Below are 17,853 nucleotides of genomic sequence, written 5' to 3'. Positions count from 1 at the left end.
CGATCTAAACAATAATCCAAAATCAGTGGAGTATTTGGATTCCAAATGCTCTATTAAAAACAATATAATCTGTTGAATCTGGTGCAAAGGGTGGTTGTTTTAAAGGGTCACGGGGAGATAAATGACTCGCTCAGAGGGCCGAGGCTTTGTTTGGAATTTTTTCATAACAATCGTGTGGTTCTCTGTGTTTACACGACTGCCTTTATGTTTACCTGTGTTGTTGGAGTGTGTTTCCAGTACATGTTGTTATTTAAAGCATTAGTTTGGGAGCAGAACTTGGGGAATTGATGTAAATCGAGTAACAAGAGGCAGTCGATGTGTGGTTGTGGTGAGATTTAAGCTGTTCTTAACATCCACAGTCATAGCGCTACCACTGGTTCTATTGTGAAGGGAAGAGAAAAGGTTAAAATATGGCCGACAGGTGGTTCTTCTCAGTCGAGATTGTTTTGAATAAACAGTCTAGTACTAAGGATCTGGAGGAGTATGCTGCAAACTGTGCTGCCCTTCATCAACTACTGCACAGACACTGTCAGCACAGAAAAATGCACAAGGGTGTATCGTAAGCAGAAGTCTTGGATTCCTCTGAAGAACAGGAACGCCTCCTTCATGTTGCGGGGGACGTGGAGCTGTACAGCGGCCAAGAAGGACTTCAGAATGAGAAACAAGGATCATATCTGGAGGGAGATGTGGCAGAGTCCAGTGAGTTACCAATTACAAACCCAGGAACGGAGCTGTGGATGATGTTGCTTTGCTTACTACTTATTTTCTCACCTTTATCCGCTGGCAGCATGAAGTGAAACATGTCCTAATTTATGTTATCTCAGTCTGCCTGACACCTTCAACTACTATCCCAAGACCAAGAGTCCAAAGTGTTTGGTTTGTTTTCCACAGTGGAGCGTGAAAAGAGAACGGCATCTGCTGAAAATGACACAAATGTTGCAACTTTGGTCCCCAAATAAATCGAAATGAGTCTACCGGACTACCAGGCGTGATAGTTGATGTCCAGTAGAAGAAGTCAATGTATCTTTTTCTAAAAGAAAAAGAAAGAGATACAATTTTCTTTTAGAAAAATGTCTCTGTATTTGATCTTTTTCTTTTAGGGCTTGTCTTCATCCGAGTATCTACTGGTCTACAATCAGTAGCTCTCATCATGAAGTATCACATCAGAAGTCACATGATCAGCTGAGAGGGCGAGCCTTGGTGCCATTGGTCCTCTAGCTTTATTCTACAACAGGAAATACTCATGGTTGACAACAATCTAATTTGTGAACTTAAACATCACATTTGATTTTTCAGTCCAATGGAGGCTGTTTGCTTTTCACCTTTGGTTTTCCATTTATTTATTTAAAAGTTGTCTCCTTTGTAATGAAATACAAGACATTCAGTCTGTTAAACAGAGTTTCTACAAAGGTTATGATCTGTTTACCTTTTGGGAGACTGCACCCAATTCCAGCTGGCCCAGTCTAATACACAAAAAGGACCAAATGCTAACAAGCTATGATAAAATATCCATGCAGTAGATTTAATTGTTATTAAATGTCCTCCATCAGTATAAGTACATGTATAAGTATTTTTTTTTTCAGTAAGCAGGGAAGTGTCACCTAAGCCCAAGATTGTTGTCCATATACGGGTAAAGACTGTATTGTCCAGACTGTAAGTCGCACCAGAAGACACATCAGTCAGAAAATGCAGCATGAAGAGGAAAAACATGATGAGTATCTCTGGACGACAAGTAGCAGGACCAGCCAAATTATGAAAAACTGCAACTTGTAGTCCAGAAAGTACAGCACTTAAAAAGTACTTTGAAAGTTAACATTGAAACCACTTTAAGAGATGATAGCCTGGTTACAATTATACTTTCATACACTGACATAACATGATAGCCACCAGCTAAACCACTGAATATCTCTTCATGGTGGCACCTGTAAGTGGGTGGGATACATCATGTTGTTAAGCCAAATAAATGGCTGTGTTGTCACGGTTGAAATGATGAAAACATTGAACCTGATGATGAATTTCTCTGGCATATAGTTTATATTTGCAAGAGGCCACATCCTGCCAGCGTTTGGCTTCGGACCAAGAGGATTTCTGGATGAAGCCGAAACACAAACACCAGGTAAACTTGGAGAACCACATACAAAGCTCGGAGACAGTAAAATCGACTAGTGAAAACAGTGCATGGGTGTGAATTGTTGACACAGTGAGACAGAGATTATCTTAATTCACTGCCAGGACTAACTTTCGCTGCTTCTGTCTCATAGGAGATTTTTTAACTAAACCTCAACAGGGAAGCATTTGCATTTGTTCAGCAATGTTGAGAGAAAGACATCGATTGCAGGTCACCAGAGTGAATCACACTGACGTATCAGCAGAGGGCGTGGAAGGGAAGAGAACGATATTTGTGCTAAGCAAATTAAAAGGAATTTGTTACACAATTTCCTGCTGACAAGCACCAATTTCTCTGGAATATCTAAGCATGTTGGTGCATGAACCGTTTCATTTCCTCCAATTGTTATAATCCAGAGAGCCTGACGAAGTAACGTCGCACCGTGACGGATGGCGGAGCGTGCTTCAACAGGAGCGCAGCTCCGGAAGACGGTGTGACACATGAACTCTGGTATGTTTTTACACCTCATTCCTTAAGACAACTGATGACGGGTTTGCAGGTGAAGCAGAGAGAGACAGCCTGCCCATGTGATGGAGGTGAAATAGAAAGTATAGTGTGAATCTATGTCCTTATTTTTTCCTACCTGTGCAAAATGTGGCGGAGGTTTGATACGTTCAGATTTATTCTCTGCAATGGGCAGCAGAACGAATACCCCGCCTCTCATCCGATGACCTCTGGTGACCCCTGTGAGGATAAGTGTGCTAGACAACGGATGGTTTGTTCCTTCTTTCATTCTCTCTACTTTGCTGTATGTGATACTGTTTGTTTTGTTTATCTTAAAGTGTTAGGATAAGAAAAAATAAATAAAAACTGTGAAACACAAAGTACATGAAAATATTATTTTATCACCGTATGTCTTCTAATACAACAGCCATAAAAACAGGCTGACTTTATTAGGCTGACTTCAGGATTCAGAAACCAGTGGACAACAATTTGATTTTTTTTTTTAAAATCATTACGTGAAATAAATTTGTTATTAAATGCTTTTTCACATGAATGATTAGAGAAACTCATGAAATCAACCATTGAAAAGAAGCAAAAAGAGCCATGAGCAAGTGAGAAACAGAAAAGTGTGGTATCTCGCTCAACAACACGAGCAGTTAGTTACTGAAGAGTTCATTACTGCCATCTTTTTCCTTGTGCTTTAGCTGACATCAGACACTTATTGACTGAGGAAAGATGTGTGTAATCTTTAAACAGTGTGAAAAATCAAAGCAGAAGCAGAGCTAGATGTTGCACAATACCAGCAAATCCTCCAAAGACTGAATCAGGAAAACATTTTTTTGTTATCGTTTGTGTAACAACAAAACAATGTTGTCGTATAAGAGCAAGTAAATGGTGTTCTTTTCTATAGGTAACAAAGATGACATCAAAATGTGAAAAACTGTTCATAAAGAACGTTTGGGATGTCATTTTTTTCCCCCCACTTAATGCACATTGTGACACACATTCAGTTGTAGGCTGGAGTGTGTCTTTTCAATAATTTCTTCATTCCAGTACAAGATGCTTTGCAGCACAGAAGGCGAAGGCTCATGGTGGCTCAGCTCCCTGAGGATGCTAATGGTACTCCCAGGGTGAAGGGTGACATCTTGGAGAAAGTTCAGTGATGTTTCCTATTCTATATTTCATCACTGAATGCCATTATGAAATGGCAGGAATATTGACAAGGGAGTATGTGTTGAGTATGTTTGTACATTTCCAATGTCAAAGGTGGTGCAAAATGGCAGGGCCAACATCATGTGGGAGCTCCAGGCCCACACTGACAAACACATTATGGAATCCTGAGGTCACGGAGATGCACAGAGGGGTTCATTTTCTTTATTGTAATAAAAATACACAGCAATATGTAGCAAATGGCATTCCAGCTCTATGAATAAAAAGGAGACTACTATGGGATATTACTGAGTGGAGAGGGGAGATGACAGTGGATTCAAACAAGTAATCCAGAGAGGAAACTATAAAAACTGTTTTGAATAAAACTGAAAAATTAAGTTAAATTAAAGAAGCATCAACAATGTACTCTACATGATTTGCGAAGCATTGTAAAATCTCCAAAACGATGTAAATGATTGCTGGTTTTATACGATTAAGAACAAAAACATTTAAAATATAGTAGGAAGTAGTAGGAAAGAGCAGGAAATGTGGGCTTGACCCATCCATACACATCATGTCAAAAGGCAGTTGTGCAGGAAAAGGGGGGGGAAGAGATGATTTATAGTCTCTGTGTCTACAGTCTGACAGAAAACAGTAAAAACTGATTAAATCCCTTAAGTCTGTCAATGGTTTATGTCGCCCTCTGCTGGACAACTCTGAAAGGCGCTCATGTTTACACTACTGTTGGCTAACATTACAGGGAACGTTGCGTTACGTTTATGCATGTGATGAAACACGTTTATTTAGAGTAACGTGAAAACAGAAAGCGCACGTTTATTAGGTCAATAAAGGTTCATAATATAATATATAAATAACTTTTAATATGGAGCCAGGGCTTGGTGAATGTGGTCCTAATTATTTTCCCTCTTCATTTTTATTATTTTTTGTGTATTTAGTAGAATTGTATTTAAATAAGCGACTTTTAATAGGACATCAAAAATAAAAGGGATTTTTTTTTAAAAAAACGAGCCGGTGACGTCAAACGTGTGCGCTTGAATTCGACCACGTGGTGACGTTTTTGCAGATGTAGCAAAACATCCGCATTGACGCTCGCGCGTCCAGTCAGCGAGCACGAGGAAACTTTTCGACATATCTGCTCACCAAAACAAGAAGCCGCCAAGGTTCTCCTATCCCGGTTATTTCCTCCAGACCATGCCCCATGACCCCGACCTTCCTCCGGCTAAAAAATTCAAGCCGGGGTCCGTGTTTTTCCGCCTGGAGAAGAATAAACCTGGAATGCTGCTGCCCAGAAAGGGAAATGTGACCACACCGATTGAAGTCCAGAGGAAACAGCTTCCAATCTACCACGCGAGAACTCGGCTAGTGAACGAGCTGAGACAGCTTCATAACGCTATTGTTATAGGTAAAACACAGCCGCAGCCGCTGCTGGCTTTTATAACCACAGTACTACGCTCACCGAAAGAGGAAAACGCTCATTTGGTTTCAACTTTTTGTAGTTTTGGGGAAATATTCCTGCCCTCGTTGCATGTCTTGCGCAGTTTCTGTGGTTTAGTCATGTTAAACATGACCCATTCCATTTTCCAGGTGAGACCGGCTCCGGGAAGACCACTCAGATCCCCCAGTACCTGTTTGAAGCCGGTATCGGCAGGCAGGGCTTGATCGCCATCACCCAGCCACGTCGGGTCGCTGCTATCTCACTGGCAGCCAGGGTGTCCGAGGAGAAGAGGACTCAGCTTGGGAAGCTGGTATTGCATTTTTCACAATATAACCAGAGAGACAGACCAACACAAAGTTGGTTTACAGTGTTAAATATTCACTTACCTATACACTGATACCCTTAAATAAAATTCAGTGTTACCAGTTGATGTCAAAGTGTATTTTGGCCTACTTTAAGCCTCCTCACTATGTTGTGATTATTTTTTTGTGATTGTTGCTGCCAAAAATGACAGATTTTTCACAAAGTTGCAATTCTATTGAAACTTTGTTTTTGCCATTTTTTTTACTTTAACTTGCTGCACACAAAACGGACTGTATTTTAACATAGTAACATTTAAAGTGCAAATAATATTTTCAAGTACCTTCTTGCAATGGTAACCTTAATACAAATGAAATCTTGTCCTGAGAAGTTGTCAGAGTTCAAAAGAAGAATTCAGCATTTGTCATTCTAGTTAACATCAACTGTTTACACAATATAAGCAAATCGTACTTGGGGAGATGAAAAGTTTGGTCAAAATTCAGCTGAGTTGCAGTGACTTGTCGGAAAATGTTAAGATGATTGGTCATATTTTCATAAAAATTACTGCTGAAAATTACAAGAACATTTTTTTTGTGAATGTTGTCTTGAGAGGAGTAGGTTGGATACCAAGTGAATTTCTTTTAATAGTTGCAATCGCAACTTCCTGGATGTGCTGTTAAGTGGCAGAAAACTGACACTGCTCAGTCAGCAGTGGCAGGATTATGCCACTGCTATGTGGCATAATCCTGCCACATAGCAGTGGCAGGATTATGCTGTGGGACAGTGGTCTCCAAGGCTTCCTCCAGAAAACTTGCTAAGCCCGGTGGTTGTGCGCTCGGCAGTCATTCATCCACCGTCATGTTTTTGAGTTAAAAAATGTTTGAAGTTAACAGGAAATTTGAAAATATCACCCGATAATTATGTGTTGTTGAAAGATTGGAAGAACACAAACTATAAAGTCTTAAAAAATGCAAACGTTTTAAAAAGTCTTGATTAAATAAGAAATGCTTAGCCTGGTGGGGGCACAAGTAAAGCCTGGTGGCCCGCCAGGCTTATAATACAGTGACCCTGGTGTCAAACTCATTTTCGTTTTGGGTCGTATCAAACTCATGAATTTTTCATGAAGGTCTGGTTGTGCCTGAACGTACTGATAAAACCCACCAACAAACTGCTAAAATCTCTATAACTATCCATCTCTGCGTTCGATAAGTACTTCTTAAAAGGAAATGATCTTGAACATCTATCCATAACGATGCAATTTGACAGTTTACAGATGAAAACGATTTGATTTGATTGATATAAAATAATATTTAAGCACACTACTGTTATCTTGAAGCCTCACTGTTGCACGTGCACTACTTCTCCTTTAAGGTTGGCTACACGGTGCGTTTCGAGGATGTCACCTCGCCAGAGACGAAGCTGAAGTTCATGACGGACGGGATGCTCCTGCGCGAGGCCATTGGAGACCCCATGCTGCTGCGCTACACCGTGGTGGTCCTGGACGAAGCCCACGAGCGCACCGTGCACACCGACGTGCTGTTTGGCGTGGTGAAGAGCGCTCAGCGCAGACGCAGGGAGCTGAACAAGATTCCCCTGAAGGTGAGACGTCCGCTGTCAGTTTTTATTTATTTTTTTGTACCTTCTTAATCAAGAAGCGTCTGAAAAGCAGCTCCTTTCTGCAGGTCATCGTCATGTCTGCCACGATGGATGTGGATTTGTTCTCGGAGTATTTCAACAAGTCGCCTGTGCTGTACCTGGAGGGGAGGCAGCATCCCATTCAGATCTACTACACCAAGCAGCCCCAGTCGGACTACCTGCAGGCTGCACTCGTTTCCGTCTTCCAGATCCATCAGGTTGTCCTTCATTCTCTGTTTAAAAATGATAAATCAGGACTTGTTGGCAGGAATGAAGAAATCAGCCGAGTTGTTTTGTTAGATGACTCATTTTGACAAGCTTTTCCGTGCCGCTTATTCGCAGGAAGCACCGCAGTCCCACGACATCTTAGTGTTCATGACGGGCCAGGAGGAGATCGAGGCTCTGGCCAGGACGTGCAGAGACATCGCAAAGCATCTCCCTGACAGCTGCGGCCCCATGGTGGTCATCCCTCTGTACGCGTCGCTGCCCCCAGCTCAGCAGCTCAGGGTCTTCCAACCAGCGCCCAAGGTAAAGCAGACGGCAAACACTCAGGAAGCCGGCTGTGACGTCTTAAACGCCGCTGAACGGTTCCTGCTTTTCGTTGTTGTGCAGGGCTGTAGGAAGGTCATCCTGGCCACCAATATCGCAGAAACGTCTGTCACAATCTCTGGGATCAAATACGTCATCGACACGGGGATGGTGAAGGCCAAGCGGTTCAATCCTGGTGAGAGGCTTCAGCCTCATGCGTCTTTTCATTCATAACCTCTTTAACTGCCCCATATTTTATCAACTTACAACTAGAAATGTCATTGCATTTTTTTTAAAGATTATATATTTTTTCTTGAACAAGAGGGGTTTGCATATATAATCTACCCCCTAAATCATGTCCATCACTTTTGAACAACTAGAGAAGGGACCTCCAAATCCAGGCCTTGAGGGCCAGAGTCCTGTAAAAACAATTCAGTGACTGGATAAAATTGATTTATTGCCCAGCAGTAATTTATATACTTTAACAGTATTTAGAATACACTTAATGTCACATAACCTCGCTGCTTCCGATGCGTTTTGCCCGTCAGACAGCGGTCTAGAGGTGCTGGCAGTCCAGCGAGTTTCCAAGGCTCAAGCGTGGCAGCGAGCCGGCCGGGCTGGCAGGGAGGACGCCGGCTTCTGCTACCGGCTTTACACCGAACAGGAATTCGACAACCTCATCCCCACGACTGTGCCTGAGATCCAAAGGTAGGACGCTCAGCCTCCTCTGCTGGAATTTCTGAATTATTCAGGTCAGACTGATGGAAGAGGCGTTTCTGCTGCAGCTTTTCTCTCCTGTGTGTGTTTATGTCCTCCAGGTGTAATTTAGCTGGTGTGATGCTGCAGCTTATGGCGCTGGGCATTCCTGATGTGATGAACTTTGATTTTATGTCCAAACCTTCTCCAGGTAAGAAGCGGTTGCTCAGTCATTCCTGTGCAGAGCTTTGTGGGTTTTTTTGTTGTTGTTTTTAATGCGGTGGATCTGTTGGTATCGCTGTGTCCCTGTTTCACCCAGAGGCCGTCCGCTCTGCTGTGGAGCATCTGGAGCTGCTGGGAGCTGTGGAGAGGAAGGACGCCCAGGTTCTCCTCACTGCTCTGGGCAAAAGGATGGCCAGCTTCCCTCTGGAGCCAAGATATGCCAAGGTGCAATATACCTTTATATAGGGCAGCGATGAACGATTATTTTAATTATCAATTAATCTCAGTTATTCTGATGATTAATTGATTAATTGGATAAAACAATTGGTACATTCTGCAGATTTTTTATTTAACCTTGTAAGCCTTTTTTATGCAATATTTGAAATGCATTAAAAGATGCAAATAAATAATTCAGTTCTTTTTTAATTAAGTAAATTAATAAGTTGTGGCTTAAAATGCAAGAATGCATCATTCCTTTAGTTCATGCTTTTTCACTTGAATGCATCTGCAGCTAAGAAAACACTCCGAGGACTCAGACCTTTATGTTTGGTTCTTAGCATTAATACAGAATGGGGATTATCTGTTTAATTTTGGATTATCCAATTAATAATCGGATAGCAAAAGGTGCTCAATTGGAGTTTTTTTTTTTTTTCACAGAATGTGAACCAGGTGAAGCTAAAACTCCTGCTTTGGAGTTTTTCTTAGAACATATTTAAAGTCGAGGAAGGTTTTTATCTTAAATGCAAAACGCACACATATATTGTACAGTTTTAGCTTAATAATTGCTCTGAGGGTGTTTTTTCAGCAAACGGCTGGTTTTTTGAGTTCATATACTCCCGTTAACGATTAATCATTTGTGAAATTAGTTGACGATTAGCTCGGTTTAACGGTTAATCACCATTAACCTGAATTATCATTTCAGCTCTACTTTGATTGTAGACTTAGAACAAACGTGGGGAAACATTTGGAACCAACGGCATCACATGAACAAAATTCAAAGCAAATATATCTCACCGCTTCCCCATGCGGGTTCCTCTGTGCCGCCAGACCATCCTGCTGTCCGCAGACTTCTCCTGTTCCGAGGAGATCCTGAGCATCGTGTCTCTGCTGTCAGTGGACACCGTCCTGTTCAACCCTTCGGCCCGGCGGGACGAGGTGCTCGCGGCGCGCAAGAAGTTCACTTCCAGCGAGGGAGATCACATGACTCTGCTCAACATCTACAGAGCTTTCAAGAAAGTCGGCGGCAACAAGGTGGGAGAAATTTTGGAGACATTTTCCCCAAAATGTCCAGAATAACTACCGCTAACCAGTTTGAGTTGCGTTGTGTTGTAGGAGTGGTGTCGGGAAAACTTTGTCAACAGCAGGAATATGGGCCTGGTGAAAGACGTTCAGGCTCAGCTCAGAGAAATCTGTCTGAAGGTACAAATCTGCTTATCAGAATCTAAGAGTTACATTTCAGTAGTTTTTTTATTATTTCTATGTGAACTGTGCAATTTCTGTTTTTTGTTGTTAAAATAAGACTCCATGTTCAGGTTGGGCTTCTAAAATTTCTGTTCTTGTGAAATTTAGGAGAAATATTGTCTGTGAGGAGTAGGATAGATACCAACCAAACCTGCACCCACACCAGGGATTAAACCATGATTAACCACTTGTAACACCTCACCGATTGAAAAATTTCGACCATCACTGTCACTTTGTGCATATAAATGTTATCTTTCTACTATGTCACCAGAATAATAGCTTATATTATGTAAAACATGGTATTAGTAGTGAATGGAAACAGTTGAAAGTCTCACTGTTGTGTTTTCCATTGTCATTTGTAGAATGACAAACATTCTACTGATAATGTTTGCCATGTTTTTTCTTTTCATTAGTTTTAGCTGCACCTCAGTATGTTATCTATCAAAAGGTTTTACTAATGACACAAAAGTGAAAATCTATTCCAACTGTCAACAGCCCTAAAAAGTCACTTTAAGCTGCCGATACATCTAAGGTGTATGGAAGCGAAGTCAAAGTACGCTGACAACAAAAAATATTTGTTGTCAGCGTTTCTCTTCTACTACTAGGTAACAGAAGAGAGCGGTGAAGGATTTTATGGAGTTGATTGTACTGACACACAGACGATGTATAATAGTAAAACAACAAATTTTCTTACCTCAGAAACTTTATGCTCACAAACAACACTTGTGGTTACGTGACAGTCTGGATGCTGACTCCTCTTGCACGGTTATCCACATGCCATGAACCTTGTTTTTAAAGTTGCCAATTAGGATCTCACATCTACTGAAGAGGATTCGGGGAAATGGAAAAAAAAAATAAAAAGAAGAATTCAGACTTTTTCATAAATTGTCAAAATATTGAGATTGATTACATTTTTTTGTAAAAAAAACAGTGACAGTAATTGTTTTTTATTAGCACATACAAGGCATTTTTGAGAAGAAAACAGCAACTCGTTTTTACACACACTTTCATTACTATGTTACTATTACTATAGTAATGGTGATTCCTTTTTGAGAAACCATGACTCAAAGGCTTTGTGTGTCAGAAAGGTATGTTTTAAAGGGGTGCATTGTGATTTTTTTTTCTCTTTCTTTGAAGATAAGCCAGGTTTTCCGAGACTAGCATGCGATGAAATTTGTGATCTAACTCTTTTTCATTTTTGCTTGATCAGTGCAGGTACTTGATCTTTTGGCTTAACAAAGTGCTTGTCTTCCCCAGCTGAACCTGAAGCTCGAGTCCTGTGGGGCCGACACGGGGAACGTCCGCCGCTGCCTCGCCCACGGGATGTTCATCAACGCCGCCGAGCTGCAGCCCGACGGAAGCTACCTGGCTCTGGACACCCACCAGGCCGTCGCCATCCACCCGTCCTCCGTCCTGTTTCAGGCCAAGCCGGCGTACGTGGTCTTCAACGAGCTGCTGCACACGTCCCGCTGCTACATGAGAGACCTGTGCTTGGTCGACGCAGACTGGCTGCTGGATGCAGCGCCGGAGTACTTTGGCCGCAAGCTGCACCTCACCAGGAGCTAACAGGATTGCACTCTTGAATAAATGAGGGACTTTTAAACCTTTTGGGGTCCACTACCTCCTAGCTGACATTGGATAAGAAAGTCTGAATGCAGCTGTGCAAATCAGCGCCTCACGATGTTGACTTCCTGCAGGCTTTTTTAATTAAATGTGCTTTAGCTCTTTCAGGATCTGCATGCATTTCAGGGGCACAGATAACTTCACTGGAGCACATTTGGCAGGAATCAGAAGAGCTAAACTTCTGGATGCTGGCTGCACGTTTCAGTGTATCTGGATCATAGCAGTGACTGCCTTTAAAACGTTAGCTTGAAGATCAGTGACGTCCTCAAGTTCCTCAGCAGGTGGTTTTAGGTTTATACAGATAGTTTTTGAGAATGTTCTGCAAAGACAGTAAAATGTGTCATAATCTGTTCGACAGAACAGAAATTCACGTTTGAATTAAAGGAAAATATTTCCATATGCTGATGGCATTGCTACGTTGGCTCGTGCATGTAAAACCTGTGACATTGCATGTGAGAGGATGTGGCATGCCTTCTCTCTTCATGCTCTACTCATCAGTGTGTATTGGGACAGATTGTTACCTAGACAACACAGACGCTGGGATATTGTAGCTGCTAGACATCAAATGTATGCAGTGCATGGACATAAAAGTAAAATATCTAAACTATGTTACCTGTACGTTGAAAAATATTAATTTTATTTTATACTGTGGACTCAGGTTTGTACTATATATATTTATGTATATATAACCTTAAAAAAATGCGCCAAATTCCAACTGTTGTAGCTGACGTATTTTGAGGTTCCTGCAGAGAATTAAAGCTGCAGTTTAGTTTTTTTTTTTTGACTGAATTTCTAAGTGATCACTCTTACTGTGATGTCTGCAACTAGAGGTGAAGCTTTTGAGGTCAGCAAATACTTCATGTGCATGCATGTAATTTGTAAGAACAAATGCAAGAATTGAATGAATTCATAAACTATTTCTTGTACATAAGAATTTGTTATAGTCTTGCATAACCAAAGTTGTTTCAAATAAAAAAAAATGTTTATACTTGTTCAAAACACAGGTTTATTATATGAAAGTATTGAATTATGTTCTCAAAATTAACTGATATACTATTAATTTAGTTATCATATTTAAGAGATACTACAGGACTGTAAAAATAAATCCCGTGTACATATTGACATACATTTTCCAATCAGCTTCTTACCTTATTTTAGCAATTGTCATAAGACAGTATCTCAGCATTTTTATAAAGATATTGCATATTTTTAATGTATCTCTCATATTTATGAAAGAATGTCTCATTTTTTCTATTGTTTTCACTGTCATCATTAGAAGACACTCATAATTTTGAAATGGGTATCTCATAGTTATGGAATAATGTTTCACAATTCTGAGACAGATGAGTTATTTTAGATCAAGTCAAAAATATGATTTATTTGTACTGTTAATAATCAATTACTTTTCACTTTTGTTGGCAGTCATAAGTACAAATTACATAATATAAAACAGAAACAATGAAAATTTAAACAAATATATAAGACATAAAAACCGTAATCATTTTTTACTCTTGTTACAATGGTAGAAATGGGCTCCACGTTTATTCATTTATGCCAAGGATTGCATCATGCATCTCGTAGAAAGTGATGGTACTGTGTTTCATGATCAGACACATGACCAAGTTGGAAACACATCAGTTTTAATGCGAGCAGACATTCTAGATTTGATTTGTAATTGGATATTTAAGTCACTGATGGAAGGAGAGAAGAATCGAAAATTATGAAACCTTCCTGGCGGAGCAGAAGCACCGCTTAATGTAGTATCTATTGTAGCCACAGGGGGCGCTGATCAAATGATTATTCTTTTTAAATACATTGTTTTATAAAATGTTGTTTATTCTTTTCTTCCTTATTGATAAGTTGTAAATTGCTGATATATTCAAATTAGTTTTGGTTAAACGGAATGTTTTTTAAATCTTTTTTTAATCGTTAAAGTATTACTTCCGGTGCAAACGTCAAAGTTAAGCTAGGTCAATGTGTCCTTCCACACGTGTAGTGTATTTCTTGTAGCGGCAGCAGGAGTCGTGAGGCTCACAGCGGTCCCTTTGGTCTTAAGCTTAATTATCCTGTTTCTAAAAAGCTTCTTATATCCACACAGTCATGCTGAAATCGGTTGTCCGCGCGGTGGGAGCGGCTGTTCGCCTTTCTTCAGCCGCTCCGTCAGCAGCGCGAGCCCTGCCGCTTAGCTGCCCGACGTTGCGCTCTCCAGCCTCGGCTACGATTCGGCCGTTCACCCGCTCACTGTGGATGTTGAAGAACAACGGAGCTTCGTCGGGATACAGGCCCAAGCTGTTGAGCTCGAAAGTTTTAAATCCGTCAGTATCGTGTGGATGTGGAGGACTACACACAGAAGGTAACGTTAATGCATTTTACCCATTTAGTTGAGTTAGCCAACCAATTGGCTGTTCAGTTCTGTAGTAAAGACTTTAAATAATGGAGCCTAATTAAATGCCATCTGTTGGGCTCCTAAAAACACGTGAAACGTAACATGTGTAGAGTTCTTGTCTCATGTAAAGGCTAACGGTATCCTTACACTAATTAGCTGTCGTTTACCTTGAGATTTAAATTTGTTGTTTTTAGCTAGAACTGTAAAGGCTTAAAAATGAAAAGTACAGCTCCAAGATTATATGGTTTATTATGTACTAACAGTAAACAGCTTGGTGAGGGCCAAATGTCACTACAAGGACATCATTGAAAGTGATGTAGGGCATCTGTAGCATCCTGGATACACGCATTGATCAGACTTATTCCGGTTTATTTTCTAAGGGCACATTAGTGTGAATTCAATCATATTTTGATAATTGTAGTAATTTTAAGTGCAACAAAAAATGCAGGAATCATAAGGCAATTGGCGTTAATCATTCAGTGGTTTTTTTTGTCAACTCAAAATAGAGTATGATGGGTATAAGTAGCAGGTGGATGGATGCATTTACTGGTTGAAAATTAGTTCTGGTTCACTTAATATTCACTTAATATATCTTAATAAAAATATATAAAATCAGAAAATTTAGAGTATTTGAGCATCTGATCAAGAAAAATTAGGTTTACTTAATTCTCTAGCCTGTTGGTTGTATCTACTATCTAGTGATGAGTGCAGACTTATAATAATGAACACTATTTTTTTTCCCCCAAATTGAGTCAGTCACAGCCAGACATGGGCTAGTAAGAGATTATCATAACATTTATGACCCACTTGTTCCATTTCAAAATGAAAAAGGTTCCTAAAATAAGATATTTACAGCTATAATCTAATAACATTGATATTTATGTCATATTTCAATTTTAATATATAGAATTATACAACAATTGTAGAATGACCACCATTTTGCTGTTCTGTTTTCAAATACTAAGGCTGAGAGTACAGCAATCTGATATTACCTGGTTAGTCTGACTGTCTTAATTTATCTGTCACATATTTAAAACAGGTGACAAAGCATTTGGTGAGTTCCTGTCAGATGAAATCAAGGAAGAGAAGAAGATCCAGAAGAACAAATCTCTCCCTAAGATGTCAGGAGGCTGGGAGCTGGAGATGAACGGCACAGAGGCCAAACTCACAAGACAACTTTCTGGAGAAAAGTAAGGAAGCCAATATTTCTATTAAACGTCTTTCCACTAAACCAGCTTCAGTATCGAACCAGTTTTATGGCTGTTACAACAACGTAGCTTTTTTGTTGTTGTTGGTTTGTTTATGTCCGCCTCCGCTTTCTGATGAAAGTAGTTCTTTCCTCTGACTCGGCTCAGAGTTGGTGCTGCACTGGAACCAGTGCTCCCAGTGTTGGAAACAGAAAGAACTGCTGCAAGCATTAGCTGCAGTTTAAAAAAAAAAAAAAAAAAAAAGTAGGTTTGGGAAAAGTCATTCTTTTAATGTGCTTAATTTTTTTCCACCCCTACTATAGAATCACCGTCACATTCAACGTCAACAACAGTATTCCTCCCAACTTTGAGGAGGAGGTGGAGCAGGGACAGCAGCAGAAATCTCCTGAGGACGAGGTGAGACAAATCATTTTTTGTCTTCTTCATGTAATAATTACTGGCTGTTACTATATTGCCTTACTCACCTGAGAAGTAGAATGATATAATTGTCTATGAATATGAACGTCTACCTCATGACAACTGTTTTCATTTTACAGCCAGAAATTGTGTCAACACCCAACTTTGTCATTGAAGTTGCAAAACAGGGGGGCAAACACTCCCTTGTGTTTGACTGCCATTTTCCTGAAGATGAGGTAAAATTATTTTTAAATATTTAAGTAAGATAAGATTTTTTTTAAAAGTTGTATTTATCTTAAAAGTTATGTTTAATTTAACTTGGGTATTCTTCACAAGTCCAGGAAGTTTTAAACTTGCATCACAATTGTGTGAAAAGTCTTAAATTTAACCCACTAAATCTCCCAGAAGTCATAATATTGGGTGTTAGTTTTTATTTACGGCTTCTGAGTTTTGTGTGTGTGTGTGTGTGTGTTGTAGATGAGCCACGGTGAGGGTGAGGAGGAGAGCGATATCTTTGCCATCCGGGAGGTCAGCTTCCAGCCGGAGGGAGATTCAGACTGGAAGGAGACCAGTTACACTCTCAACACAGACTCTCTGGACTGGGTATGAGCAGAAACGGTGAACTCATACCTACTATGCAGCATGGTATGTTGAAAGAACATTCATGTAGAGCTGCTACATCTGTTTTCAGGCTCTGTATGACCACATGATGGACTTCTTGGCTGAACGCGGGGTCGACAACACCTTTGCTGATGAGCTCACGGAGCTGAGCACGGCCATCGAGCATAAGGAGTACATCAAGTTCCTAGAAGATCTGCAAAGCTTTGTCAATTGCAAATAGTGTCAAAAGAGATTGTCATAGCTGTTAGTGTGCAATCTGACGAGGACGGTGGTAAGACGCAGTGAAGCACTCGGTGATGGATGGATCTAAAACCACAAAGAGACTGAGTTGGTGTGTGGGAATGTTGCTTTTTTATTATGGCTTAGTTTAAACCAGATCATTTAAATTTGTCTGGACATCATCATGACAGTTGTCAGAAACCATCCTTGCTCTCGATTTTGCAGAACCTGACTCAGCGGTGGATGTTTAATGTGACCTGATCAGAGTTTTCCTTTAATGGCTTTTTTTTTTTTGTGTTCCGTTTCCAATCATCATGTCTTCCCCCCTCGCTGGCCAGGGAACAGAGTTCTTGCTGAGTGGTTGTGGTTTGTCAGATTCAGAAGGTCTGGTAATGGATGTTCTGTAGTGTGAAGCTGGAAATACTGTTCAATAAACAATTTGATACCCAAATGTAAATGTAATTTTCTCTTTCTATGAACATTTCACATACGAAGATATTGGCGCTTGTTCCTCCCACTTGTTTGCCTTGTTGGTATATCAGAATAAATCTCGTGATGCATGTTTAACAAGATGAGTACTTGGATTTTAATTTGAGTTCTTGCCCATAGATGTCACTAAATCCCACATAAAGAACACAAAAAAAAGCTCCGGGTAAAAAATTGTTCCATTAATAGTTTGTCCCGTTTGCCTTTAATCTGTTGCAAGATAACAAAAGGCTAATGTAAGTTTAAGTGGTGATCATGCTAAAAAAGATTAAGCAGTAGTTCTACATCAACTTTATTTTGAAGAATTTACTGGTTTGCCTTCCTATACAGTTCCTAATATTTACGAGACTAGCTTTTCTTTTCAACTGCAGCTCATAATTCATTTATATGTTCGGAATCAGAATATGTGTGGGGAAAAAATTCAAAAGAAAGCAGGTGATGGTTTAAGAGATGTTAAATTTGGAGCACTGAACTTAGCCATTCTAATATTGGATTATTTATTAACTTGCAACTATTTGAAAATTATCTTTTTGGAATTAACATGGAGACTTCCATCAATTTGTACTTGCAAATGTGTATACCTAGCTACTAATGTTCTGCAATTTGCATTAATATTTATTTTTTCAGGTTAAACTGAACTGAATTTTATTTTTACTATTTTCTCCCGTTTGTGGAGATATCAGTAAATATCAGTAAATTTGAACATCTGATTAAATCCAGGTAATTTTTGCAGGTCGGTATTATAAATTATACTTCTTTAAGAAAGTGACACCCTGAAGTAGCCGATTTAAAATGGGAACGTTTTTTTCAAGAGCAATATTTGTTTATGATGTGCATTTACAGCCATAAAAGTATC

General features: G+C 39.9%; 2 protein-coding genes across 2 annotated transcripts; both read left to right on the top strand.

Annotated features, from left to right (window-relative positions):
• The first annotated feature begins 4,820 nt into the window (after positions 1-4,820).
• Positions 4,821-12,803, top strand: dhx33 (DEAH (Asp-Glu-Ala-His) box polypeptide 33). Its single transcript, XM_008428149.3, has 12 exons — positions 4,821-5,183; positions 5,366-5,526; positions 6,888-7,115; positions 7,199-7,369; positions 7,494-7,679; positions 7,764-7,875; positions 8,228-8,387; positions 8,498-8,586; positions 8,695-8,822; positions 9,645-9,848; positions 9,930-10,016; positions 11,316-12,803. The coding sequence occupies exons 1-12, from the start codon at positions 4,973-4,975 to the stop codon at positions 11,622-11,624; spliced, it is 2,046 nt and encodes a 681-aa protein (XP_008426371.1). The 5' UTR covers positions 4,821-4,972; the 3' UTR covers positions 11,625-12,803.
• Positions 12,804-13,633: 830 nt separating this feature from the next.
• On the top strand, positions 13,634-16,968 carry c1qbp (complement component 1, q subcomponent binding protein). The gene is made up of 6 exons (XM_008428138.3): positions 13,634-14,034; positions 15,107-15,257; positions 15,578-15,671; positions 15,812-15,907; positions 16,149-16,274; positions 16,363-16,968. Exons 1-6 carry the CDS (start codon positions 13,782-13,784, stop codon positions 16,510-16,512), a joined length of 870 nt encoding a protein of 289 aa, XP_008426360.1. The 5' UTR covers positions 13,634-13,781; the 3' UTR covers positions 16,513-16,968.
• Positions 16,969-17,853: the final 885 nt, after the last annotated feature.

The sequence above is a fragment of the Poecilia reticulata genome, chromosome 14, assembly GCF_904066995.2.
Source record: "Poecilia reticulata chromosome 14, P_reticulata-male-v2, whole genome shotgun sequence".
NCBI classification, from domain to species: Eukaryota; Metazoa; Chordata; class Actinopteri; order Cyprinodontiformes; family Poeciliidae; genus Poecilia; species Poecilia reticulata.
Note: the sequence above shows the minus strand (reverse complement) of the source record. Positions and strands in the feature narration are given on the sequence as shown.

Coding starts and splice junctions, on each gene's coding strand:
- dhx33 (XM_008428149.3), top strand. CDS start 4,973: ATGCCCCATGACCCCGACCTTCCTCCGGCTAAAAAATTCAAGCCGGGG. Junction 8,587..8,694: donor TATGTCCAAACCTTCTCCAG/GTAAGAAGCGGT, acceptor TGTTTCACCCAG/AGGCCGTCCGCTCTGCTGTG. Junction 8,823..9,644: donor TGGAGCCAAGATATGCCAAG/GTGCAATATACC, acceptor CTGTGCCGCCAG/ACCATCCTGCTGTCCGCAGA.
- c1qbp (XM_008428138.3), top strand. CDS start 13,782: ATGCTGAAATCGGTTGTCCGCGCGGTGGGAGCGGCTGTTCGCCTTTCT. Junction 15,258..15,577: donor AGACAACTTTCTGGAGAAAA/GTAAGGAAGCCA, acceptor CCCCTACTATAG/AATCACCGTCACATTCAACG. Junction 15,672..15,811: donor AGAAATCTCCTGAGGACGAG/GTGAGACAAATC, acceptor TTCATTTTACAG/CCAGAAATTGTGTCAACACC.